We start from the raw sequence: 11,586 nt of genomic DNA, 5'->3' as shown, positions 1-11,586 counted from the left end.
TGCCCTCGTGCTGCATTTGTGGAGATGAGCAGATTGTAAACTGTCTCTTGCAAACATGATCTGCATCTGGGCATCAAGCGAGCAACTCCAAAGCACAGTCAATCCATTTGCTGGGCATTTCTCTCCGGAAGTGTCTGAGATTGCTTCTGTCGTTGTTATAGGTCCCAGAACCAGTCAGGTTGAGAAGGGTGAATAGAGAGAGCATCTGGCTAAGACTTTTCCGATGAGACAGAAATGCCCTAGTTCTCTGTTTAACTCAGCATAGTCTTTAGACATTTTGCACTTAGAACCCTGAGTTTGTACTGTCCTGAGAAAGTCAAGGCAGTCAAGCCATCAACACTGGCCCTGAAAGCATATAAGAAACTCAAATTGTGGACACTTCCAGATACTTCTATTCTCATGAAAACTAATCTGTATATTTCATATTTTTCTTATCTGGTAAGACTCTTATTTCACTTCCTTATGAGAAACAATTTATTCGGACTCTTTTGCTTATTAAATGTACTTATATTGATTCACCCCATTAATACATTTTTATTGAAAAGTTTTAACAATTTGGAGCTGGAGAGATGGCTCAGTGGTTAATAGCACTCTGCAGGACCTGGGTTCAATCCCCCTACCCGCATGGCAGCTCACCGCTCTCTGTAACTCCACTCCCAAGGGATCTGATGCCTCTTCTGGCATCCTCCAACACCAGGTACTCATGTGATTGATACACAGACACACATTAGGTAAAACACTCATACACGTTTTAAAAATATATATTTAAAAAGTTTTAATTTAACTTTCAAACTGGAGTCCTTTTCCGTGATTGTGTCAAATCCTGCTATGTTCGACCACTTGTTCCATTCCATTGCCTCAGTGGCTTTTATAGTTTTGTGTGTTTGTGTGTAATGTGCTTTGAACACATAGCCACGCTAATTTACTTAACTAACCTAGAACTTCCTGTCCACCCAGCAGCTCCACAGTACAGAGGGACATTTCATTCTTTTGGTTCTTTTTTTTTTTTTTAAATAGTTTCACAACATCGCATAGTTAGCCTAAATATTCACTACAGTTAATCCTACTTTGAAGTCTTGACAGGCACCTCAAAGGGTGACTTCCTCAAGGTAGAAATTACAGAAGGCCAGTTAGGTGCTAAGTAGGGTGCTGCGACCACAACAGAGAGCAAAGCAATGAGAAATCCTGGCTTGTGGAAATAACATCCCAACGTCAGGCAGAGTAGACACTGACACGGGGGATGCTACGTGGAGATGCCCTGAAGGCAAGATGAGCAGGCAGGGGAGGGACTTCACTCAAAAAGCGTTGTTGTTATTGTTTTGAAACAGGTAGCCCAGGCTAGCCTTGAATGCTCTACGTAGCCAAGGATGACCCTCCTGCCTCCACCTCCTGATTGCTGGGATTATAGTGTGTGGTCACAGGAGGCTTTTGAATGGAGGCCTGAAAAATGACGGAGGGGAGCATGAGGCTCTTCAGGAGAAGAGCACCTCCAACTAGGATGCTCACTGTTGTTGAACCGATTTAAATTGATCCCCGCCTAGCTTACAAATGAATGAGACCCAGACTGACAATTACTGTGGGGTGTGTGTGTGTGTGTGTGTGTGTGTGTGTGTAACCCTGAATATACTTTTCAGACTGCTGGCCTGGCTAATTCCCTAGCAGAGCACCCCAAATACTTGTTCTTTCTCCTGGTCATGTGCTCACGGTCCGTCTTCTCATCTTCTCTCCTGGTAGCTTCCTGCTCTCCTCCCCTGTGTCCTTCTTAGGGGTATCAAAGGCCTTTCACTGACAGAGAAATGGCCCGAGTCTGTCTTGCAGTTCACCATTTGCTTTCTCATCTTGTGTTAGTCCCCAGCAGTGAACTGCTTCCCCTCCACCTCCGTCCTTACTTTGTTCAACGATGTCACAGCATCGCTTCCAGCAAGAGACAATTCGAGTTTCCAGTGAACGATGGGTCACTCAGCATTTGAGGGCCATAACCTGAGGACAGTGTGATACACAAGTGACTTGCCATCTCCAGGGCTCTAAGGCACTGTCACAGTCACAGTGCAGCAGCGCTCCACTGGAGGCTATGGGATACAGAGATGGACATTCAGGTATTATTAGAAGTAAAGATCTCAGCCGATGGAAAAACAAAAGAACACGTATTCTCTTTTATTGTATCAGCCTGTCCTTGGGCTCTGTCCAGCATTTTATTTACAGCTGGGTTAGGAATCTCTGCTCTTGCAGTTCAGAGTTGGATGATTACAGGCAGCTAACTTTACCTCTCTGATTAAGCTTTTGATCTGTAAATGAGTCTGATAGTAACCGTAGCTATCATATGAGATTAGTGTTGGAGACTAAATGAGACTGGAGGCAGAGTGCTTACTCCGGGTGTCTGAAACTCAAGAAATAATTAATGTTTACTACCATTACCTCACCGCTTGTTGCCACCATCACCCCTGTCACCACCACCATTGTGTCTTGGCAGCAGTACCAAGTCCAGGGAGCAGGAGGCATCAGCCAGCACTTTTTAGAATGTTTCTCGGCCTCTGATGGAACTTTGTGAGGACACAGCTTAAAGCTTGTCTAGACAAGGCTGTGCTCTTCAAGGCAGGGAGAATATTAAAAACTGTCATGCTCCAGGAAGCAAGGAGGGTATTCCATGCTCAGGGATGGTACTGGTTACTGACCACTTCCCTGACATGGAGAAGGGAACTGGGAAGGAGGGGGAAACGGAGGGAACAGGACAGCTGAGGCGCTTAGTGTAAATGTCTGAGAAAGGATAACAAGGCTGTGGTGAGAGCCACCAGGGACCAGGTAACCCCACGTGCTCCTGTCTGCTCTCCTCAGCCCCTGTTTTTCTCAGCCACATGAAAACAAGCAAAGCAGACAGCTAAAGCTTTCAGTTGTATACCTACCCCCAGGGCTTCCAGGGTGCCTAAGTCTGTAAACCTGAGCATTCAGATCTCCCTAAAGCCAATGTGACTTTCCTCTTATGTTAAGTGGTTCTAGCCTGTTCAAAATGCTAGTTAGTGAGGTCAGACTGTCCTGGGTTCAAATTCCAGGTCCGTTGTTACTCATGCAACTCTGGGCCAGTTATCTACCTTGTCTGAGTCTCTGTTTCTTGTTCTTGTGGTGGGGATTAGAATTATAGTCACCCAGCTTCCAATTGGGTGATTGTGAATATTTAATGGAACCGTGCATTAAGCCCTAAACACACAGCTCAGCATACAGTAAGTACATATGAATGACCATGGTTGAAATTCTGAGTGCATAGTTCTCTGGTGAATGGGGAAAGGAAATTAGAGAGAGGGAAAAGCTGGGAAGATTGGTAAAAAACTGATCCAGGAAGCTGTGTACTTAATGATGGTTAAAAAAAAAAAATCCTGTGAGAGAAACAGGATGAAGATGGCAAGGACTCAAGGCTTAGCTTTGCTTTCTGCCAAGGTCTCACCCATCTGGCCTTGGCTTCTGTACTGCCTTTTTCTTCCAAACTGCATCTGAGAAGCCTGCCAATTGAACACACAGGGCAGAAAGATAGATCAGCTCTGGATCGCCCCAAATTTCTGCACTCAGTGAAGGCATCGAAGACATCCACATATTATTCATTTCAGGTTAAACTTCCTTTGAGACTAAGACAAGAGGCAGGCCAGTCGGGTGAGTTGCAGTCACTACAGGCTGGCATAATCCTATTGTTTCTTGGCTGATGGCTCATGCCAGCAAAAATCCTCTGTGATCCAGACAAAGGTGAATTTAGTTCAATTCCCAATGAAAAATTCCAACCCTCTGCACTGTCTCTATGTCCAACCTGTGATGACCCTGACAGTAGAACTAATAGAAATAACATCAATATATTCTCACCATTTGGGTTGTCATAACTTAACCATAAAGTGTAGCGTATAGGATGAACTAGAAATGGAAGAAAACCACGTCTTTCTTCAGACCTGTGAACCTATAGGAAACAAATACCAGCCTGCCTATGAAGTGAGGTAGCTCAGGAAACAACACACATGGTAACCCTCGTTTATTTTCTTTCATGAGAAGGGTGGCTGGTCTGAAGCCACTTTAGCGGCTTTGTGAACGCTAATCAACTACAAAACCAGCACAGGATCGCCATTCTAAGACAGATTTTTCAGTATCATCTTTTCTGAAGTGCCTTTACAAACGTGGTAATTTAAGGAGCCAAGTTGAAGCCTGGGTCTAAACATTAGGATGCGGGGAGTGCTTAAAGAAAGGATGAAAGGGGGAATTTCTTATATTATCAGAAAGAAAGAAAGAAAGAAAGAAAGAAAGAAAGAGAGAGAGAGAGAGAGAGAGAGAGAGAGAAAGAAAGAAAGAAAGAAAGAAAGAAAGAAAGAGAGGAAGAAAGAAAGAAAGAGAGAGAGAGAGAAAGGGAGAGAGAGAGAGAGAAAGGGAGAGAGAGAGAGAGAGAAAGAGAAAAAGAAAACTCCCAAAACAAAAACCCACTCCAGCTTGGCTGTGTAATTACTTTTATAAAATCAAACACCACTTGACGTTGTGTAGCATGAGCAACCTTATCTGTTCAGCACTCGTGTACATGTGTAAGCGTGTGAGCACACACGCAGCACTTTTCGTTTTAGGACAGAGAGAAATGCAATGATTATTTCATCGTTTTGTAAATTTGAAAGGACCCTTCCTGCGTTTGTTTCTTAAACTGCTGCAGCGAGGCCAGCCTGCACAGAAAGTGTGTCTCTGGAATCAAAAGCGCTTCAGAGTGACTGATTTCTTTCTACACAGCTCAAGGACATCTTTGCTTCCCGAACTGGGGCTTTTCTTTTTTTTTTCTGGTACTTTGCATTTTCCTTCCGCCATTACAGTGTTGATGCTTCCTTCTTATGGATTGGATCTGAAATGTGCTCACTCCACCCTGGCTTTGTTTTGAAAGCTTGTTCCCACTTGGTGGTGGGTTTTTTTTGTGAGACCCTGAGAACTTTAGGTGTGGTGTGAGGAATGGAAAAGCTAGTTGCTGAAAACATGTCATTAGGGGCCTTTGAAAGGACCCCAGATCCTGTTAGACTCTCAGCTCCCTTGATCTGCCACGAGATGTGAACAGCCTCTGCCACAGGCTCCCCTCAGCCACGAGCTGTCCAGCTTCACTCTATCTTCTCTATTACAATGGACTGGAATCTTTTGACCCTGCACCCAGAGAACTTGTCCATTCCTTACGTTACTTCTGCCCAGACACAGAAGTGTAGAGACACTCCTGGTTCCCCTTTCTCTGCGTCTGGAGTGTGTCGTTTCTTTGTTGGTGTGTGTGGCTTCCTTTGGTCACAGCATCAATGTGTCACATGCTCCTTTAACTCTGAGCTTGTGTCCAGCCCTGTGTGAGACCCAGAGAAAGCACATACTGCTGTTCTCGGGGCAGAGAATGCTAACGTAGGCCTGTCCTTCAAGGTCTGGGACTCTGTTTGTCCTTTGCATCTGTGTGTATCAGTATCCCGAAGCAATTTTTTCTTGAATGCTTTTTACTTTGAATTTGAAATAGGCCTTGGATGCTTTTTATTTAATAAGGCACAGACTTGGGGCTATATTCATTATTTAGGCCAGAATTTATGTTGTACTTGATGCAAAATCTGGCATTGCTTGTTCAGGGTAATTGTGTACAGTGCAATGAACTCAGCTTATGTAAAGTATTACTGAGGAAATAGCAAGCTTCCGTGGTAGGCCTGCTAAATCATTCATTTAGTAATAGATTCACATTTCCCCAGGTCTGGATCATGTGTTTTGACAGTTTTTAAAGCAAAGCAAAGCAGGAATTATTTCAAAGTGATGGTGGAAGCCAGTACTGAGAGAGAGAAATCCTAGACAATGGGTCTACAGTCAATGACTGTTCTCTCTTAAACAGTTAAATTTACAGATCATAAATTACAGAATTCTTTCAGTTCATGTCTCCACTTGGCAACCTTGGATTTTTTTTTCATTAAAAGATTGATAAATAAACTGTCAATAATATTGCTTACTTTGAATCTATTATTTTAATGTTTTTTAAAACTTTGTTTTATAATTAAATTTTTTTTCTGTACACTAAATGAATGTCTAGGCAACATTTTAAAGATGAAACTTCAGGTAGCCCTGCCTGGCCTTGAACTTGCTATGTAGCTGAGGATGATCTTGAACTTCTGATCTTCCTGCCTTACCTCCTGAGTGCTGGTATTACAGGCATACACTGCTTTGTGTTTTGAACTTCTCTTTCAGGTATGTGTGTGGTGTGCATGCGTATTTCTGCAGGCACTTGTGCCCGTGTTGTGTGTCTGAGTTGGCCACCTGCACCTTGGCCATCTTCCTCTACTGTTCTTGTCATTATCTTTTGATGCTGGTTCTCTCGCTATCTTAGTTAGGGTTTTACTGTTGTGATCAGACACCATTACCAAGGCAACTCTTATAAGGACAACATTTAATTGGGGCTGGCTTACAGGTTCAGAGGTTCTGTCCATTATTATCAAAGTGGTAACATGGCAACATCCAGGCAGTCATGGTGCAGGAGGAACTGAGAGTTCTACATTTCTACCTGAAGGCTGCTAGCAGAAGACTGGCTTTCAGGCAGCTAGGATGAGGGTCTTCAATCCCACACTCACAGTGACACACCCACTCGAATAAGGCACACCTACTCCAACAAGGCCACACCTACTCCAACAGGGCCACACCTTCTAATAGTGCCACACCCTGGGCAGAGCATATATGAACCATGACACTCTCTGAACCTGGAGCTCACCAGTTGGTTATACTGGCTGGCTGGTGAGCCCCAGGGATCCTCCTGTCTCTACCTCCCACTGCTGGGATTACAGGTGTGCACACAGATGGATGCTGGAGAGCCAAACTCAGGTTATTATGCTTTCTCAACACTTTGCCTGCTGAGCCACTGCCCCAGCACTGACGGCCAAGAGACTGAGTCTGAGAATCTAATGCTTGGAGGTGTTTTTTAATTGTATATTTCTAGTCAATGTATAAGTCCCTCTGATATGAAGATTGCAAACCTAGATTATTTCTTCTGCTCTATACATTTAATTAATTATAGAATTTCATAGGGGTGACTGTGACGTGGTCAACAGTTAATCGCCACCACACTTAACATCAGAAACATTCCAGATGTCAGGAAAGGAAGAACGTCACACCTTTACTTAATTTTTTTTTAAAGAGAATTTTATTTTTCTAGGCTGCAAATAAATTGTCCTTGTGTTTTTGTTTGGCTGTTTCAGGAGATATACAGCTGAAAAACAAAACACAAACACGCAAAAAATGCTACGGAGAGAATTCAAATATCTACTTGGCCCACAGGGGGCATAGTTGCTTCCACCACAGGTAAAAAGCAAATACAGAGGAGGGATTTCTCCCTTTCAAGACTACAGGCATCACCTGCCCTGGAATAAGCCACCGGGCACGACTATTTTGGACACTGCTGGTAGAAATGTCAGCGATGGTCTCAAACAGAGGCATGCCAGAGAATCTCAGCTCGTAAAAAAGACAGCTGCATCTCAGAAGAGCCCAGCATCAGTGCCATTGCTGCATGCAAGGTCTTTGACGTGTGTCCCTGGATCAATGCCCCACTTGGTCAACCTACAACTTTCCACCCTTTGTCACCACCATTCGTGTGATCGGGTCAGTGGGCATCTTTGAAATGCAGTCAGGGTTTCTACTTGGCTAAAACCTCTTTAGTTTTCTGTTAAAATGCTTCTCAGCTTTGTAATTTTGCCATCATACACCCTAAACTAAAATATTTCTTCAGGCTAGACAGGTGTGGTTGTGTACACCTTTAATCCTAGTACTTGGGGGGCAAAGGCAGGCAGATCTTTGTGAGTTCTAGGCCAGCCTGGTCTACATAGTGAGTTTCAGGCCAGCCAAGGCTACATCTCAAAAATTAATATTCTTTCATATCCCTTTTCATACATATTTTTACCCTAGAGGTAACCTGGAATTAAAAAAAGTTCAAAGAGGTTGAAAAATTATAATAAATTTAAGGGTAGCACATTTTAAGTGACTGCCCATTTACTTGGTTCTTCAAGCATTTTAAGGTTTAGAGAACATCTTACTTAGTATCTTAAAGTATGTTAAGTATTATTATAAATCATCTTTAAGAACATGTGCCTATTGGAGTGATGTATTCCTTTTATAGTAAACACGTAGTAGATGTTCAATAAATCTTATCACAAAATGAACGACTACAAAAAATATTTATGTCCTCCTTTGAACCAAATAAGTAGCATTATTTTTGCTTATGATGTTTATGCAACAAAATCAAGTTCAGTATAAGAACTTACTTAAAGCCATGTTTTAGAAAAAAATAGGGTGCAGAAAGGTAGACATTTCAAAGCTGAACAAAAATCTATAGTCTCCCTATGAATTTCTAAATACAGTCTGGTCGACCAGGAAAACAGATATATTTGTGAATGAACTGCAAATTACAGGAAAACTTCAATATAACAAGTACAAGTTTAAGTTAACATAAAGACAACATAATTATTGATAAAACAGTATACATTAAGAGAAATGTTAGCTCTCTGTATTTTCAAAACTGTGCAAAAATTGCTTGTAGTGTCCTCAGATGGGTGGTTTGGCCAGTGACGTAGAAGTCCGTTGCCTTTAAAGGGTATGTAGAGAAGAGATGTGGCCTGCCATTGAACTAGCTGGAGTCCGGCTGGGTTGTAGCTTTCAAACAGCTGGTGCGGATGTGGGAGACCTGCAGTACCGGGAGCAGCAGCTGGAGGGCGTCCTGGACATATGTGGTGCTATTGCAGCCCTGCAAGAAGGAAAAACGGAGCTGAGGGGTAGTTCCGTAGTTCAATTTGGATGGCTGTCATTATATAACATCTCTCTCTCTCTCTCTCTCTCTCTCTCTCTCTCTCTCTCTCTCTGTCTCTCTCCTCTCTCTCTCTCAAGATATATACATACATACATACATACATACACACACACATATATATATGTATATATCTTGATATATATATATATATATATATTCTCTGCCTTAATGAGCACAAGTAGAGAGGATGCGATCCCATTACAGACTGGGAATCAAACTTGGGTCCTTTGGAAGAGCAGCCAGTGCTCTTAACCGCTGAGCCATCTATTCAGCACCAACAACGTCCCTTTCCACCGAGGAGAGGGAAGTGCGACAATATCATAAAATTCTCAGAATGTCTGCAGTTGCAGCAAATGTCAACACATGTTTTTGGATGGAGTGTGCCCAGGTCTTTAACAAAAAGACCTCATTCAGAATGAGACAAATCATTTCCCCGGGCTTTAAGAAATGTATGTGTAAATTCACGGCCCAGCATGGGCAGTATTATCTACCCCTTTCTCGGGTCAACTCCATGGTCCTGAAATCACAGGACAGAGGAGGCTAAGGTCTAAACCACAACCATTTACAGAGAGCTCTGCACAGAGGACCCTGGAGAGATTATTGTAAAAATGGCCAACAGATGAAGTTTAGGGAGGGTATCTAGAACATGAAAGTTTCTTCTTGGTCAGCAGATAATTATTGGGTGCCATATTTGTGGTGCACAAATACGGTAAATTAATGTGCTGTACATGTTTAATCTGGCAACCAAGACAGAGATCTGGGGTGGGATGTTGAGAGTGAGACTGAGTCTCACTATATAGCTTGTGTTGGCCTTGAACTTACCATCCTCCTGCCTCAGACCTCTGAGTACTGGATTGCTGGTGTACAGCACCATGCCTGGCTGTCCAGAAGATAGATTTTCTTGTCTTACATTCTGCCTCCGCCTTGCAGGGTTTCTATTAGCTGTGTGTGTTCCACTGGACTTGTCCCTACAGTTCCTGCGCCTTCTGGTTGACTCCATTGAGTTACTATGTCCTAAGTAAGGACACTCACTGCCACCACTTGGCTAAGTTTTGTCCATGGACAGTTTTGCTTAACAACAAGACATAATTCCCAGCAATGCTGCCATCAGTTCTGAGGTAGCATTTCTGATGCTATGTAGTCTCCAAAGCTTACTTACTCTTGTCATCTAAATGCGAAGACAATGGCATTGTGCATTGCCCATGTTCCACAGCTGCTTTTGAGGCCCTGTGGCTACCCTACATGCAAGAGTTTGACAGCCACGTCTCTAATGGGAGGTCCTCCTCCACTGCCCACATGCAGAACACAGTGCCCAACGCTCCAAGACTAGGAAGGCATCTTGGACTACCTCTCTCTTACATCGCTGGGTTCATTTTCTGCAGAGCCACAGTAGTACTGGGATAGCCTTCCATCTGTGCAGCTGCTGCTACCAAGTCCTAGTGAACAGGCAGGGCAAGCAGTGAGCCCTCTCTCATTAGGGACTCTATGCTTGTCGCTGAATGGGCAGATGCTCTGTATCATTTTTGCTAACCTGCAACTTAGACTCAGCCATACTCAAAGTTATCGTGAACGAAGGGAAATGCCCGTTTTTATGAAAATCACCAGTGGGTAATAATCCTCCATTGCAGCCAATAATCACAGTGTCAAACTTGGCAGCAAAAATCTGCGTCTGCTGGGGGGGAAACAGTGGCAGGAAATAACCTGCCAGCTTAGCGTTTCCTTTTATAATCAGGAATTCTTGGAAATTAGGCATTGCTGCTCTACCAGACGCTTGACAGCTGGCTGAGCTACAGAAATAGACACACACACACACACACACACACACACACACACACACACACACTGTTAGACTGTTGATGATAAGATTTAGAATTCCAATAACACTTGCTGATGGGGAGGAAGAAAAGAGAAAAAAAGAACATGGCTGTACCATTCACTTTGATTCGAAGTTCTTTCTCTCTGGGGGCTACTTACCTCTAAAAACACACTATTAATCATGGGGTTAAGGACTTCAGCCTTCTTGTTGCTCTGTGAAATTGAAAGTATGAAATTGACGGATTAGGGCCTCTTAGCACATCAAATATAAGACAGCAGTTTGTAGAGGAATGTCTTAGAGGAAGATGTGTGCTCACCGTAGACCAGGCTTTGTGTCTGAGCCTGCCTTGTGTAATCTCTAATTCTACTAGCAATCTGAGGAGGGGCCTGGTGCCGCGGTAAGGGGCCTGGTGCCGCGGTAAGGGGCCTGGTGCTGGGATGAGCCTGGGCATCAGCTGGATGAAGAAATGGGGATCGGGGAGGTTGAACAACTTATGTTGAGTTCACACTGCTAGACACGTAAACTCTTTAGTGGTTAGAAGTTGGTAGTTGATTGGATGCTGTCTTCTACTTGTCCAATCTGCCTGACACCATCCTACACCCAGATCAGCTAGGTTTACAATGTTGGTGGTGAATTTGTCATGAATTTTATTATTATGTCAAAAAAATATTTTGATCTTTGTGTAGCCCAGACTATCCCAAACTCATGATCCTCCTGCCTCAAGTTTCCAGGGGCTGAGATTATAGACACGCATCATGCCTCACTGCACAGTTTAATTAAGGCATCTGTATAGCTTACTGAGATTCTTATTCTTAAGAATTTTATTCTATTTATTTTTAGTTACATATATATGTTGGTGTGGGTATGTGCATGTGAGTCCAGGTACCCTCAGGGGTCAGAAGAGGGCACTGGAGTCTCTGAACGTGTAATTATAGACAGTCATGATCGTCAATAGGTAATATGTGGGTTG

At 43.3% G+C, this 11,586-nt stretch overlaps 1 protein-coding gene across 1 annotated transcript in view; it reads right to left on the bottom strand.

Annotated features, from left to right (window-relative positions):
• Positions 1-8,356: 8,356 nt before the first annotated feature.
• Positions 8,357-11,586, bottom strand: part of Fam114a1 (family with sequence similarity 114 member A1) — a 71,277-nt gene continuing 68,047 nt past the window's right edge. The window contains exons 13-14 of the mRNA XM_028765299.1: positions 10,775-10,828; positions 8,357-8,737 (exon numbers count right to left, since the gene is read on the bottom strand). Coding sequence (XP_028621132.1) covers positions 8,621-8,737; positions 10,775-10,828 — 171 coding nt within the window. The 3' untranslated portion in view covers positions 8,357-8,620. The remainder of the gene's footprint in view (positions 8,738-10,774; positions 10,829-11,586) is intronic.

Source organism: Grammomys surdaster, unplaced genomic scaffold (assembly GCF_004785775.1).
Source record: "Grammomys surdaster isolate TR1022 unplaced genomic scaffold, NIH_TR_1.0 150, whole genome shotgun sequence".
Lineage (NCBI taxonomy): Eukaryota > Metazoa > Chordata > Mammalia > Rodentia > Muridae > Grammomys > Grammomys surdaster.
Note: the sequence above shows the minus strand (reverse complement) of the source record. Positions and strands in the feature narration are given on the sequence as shown.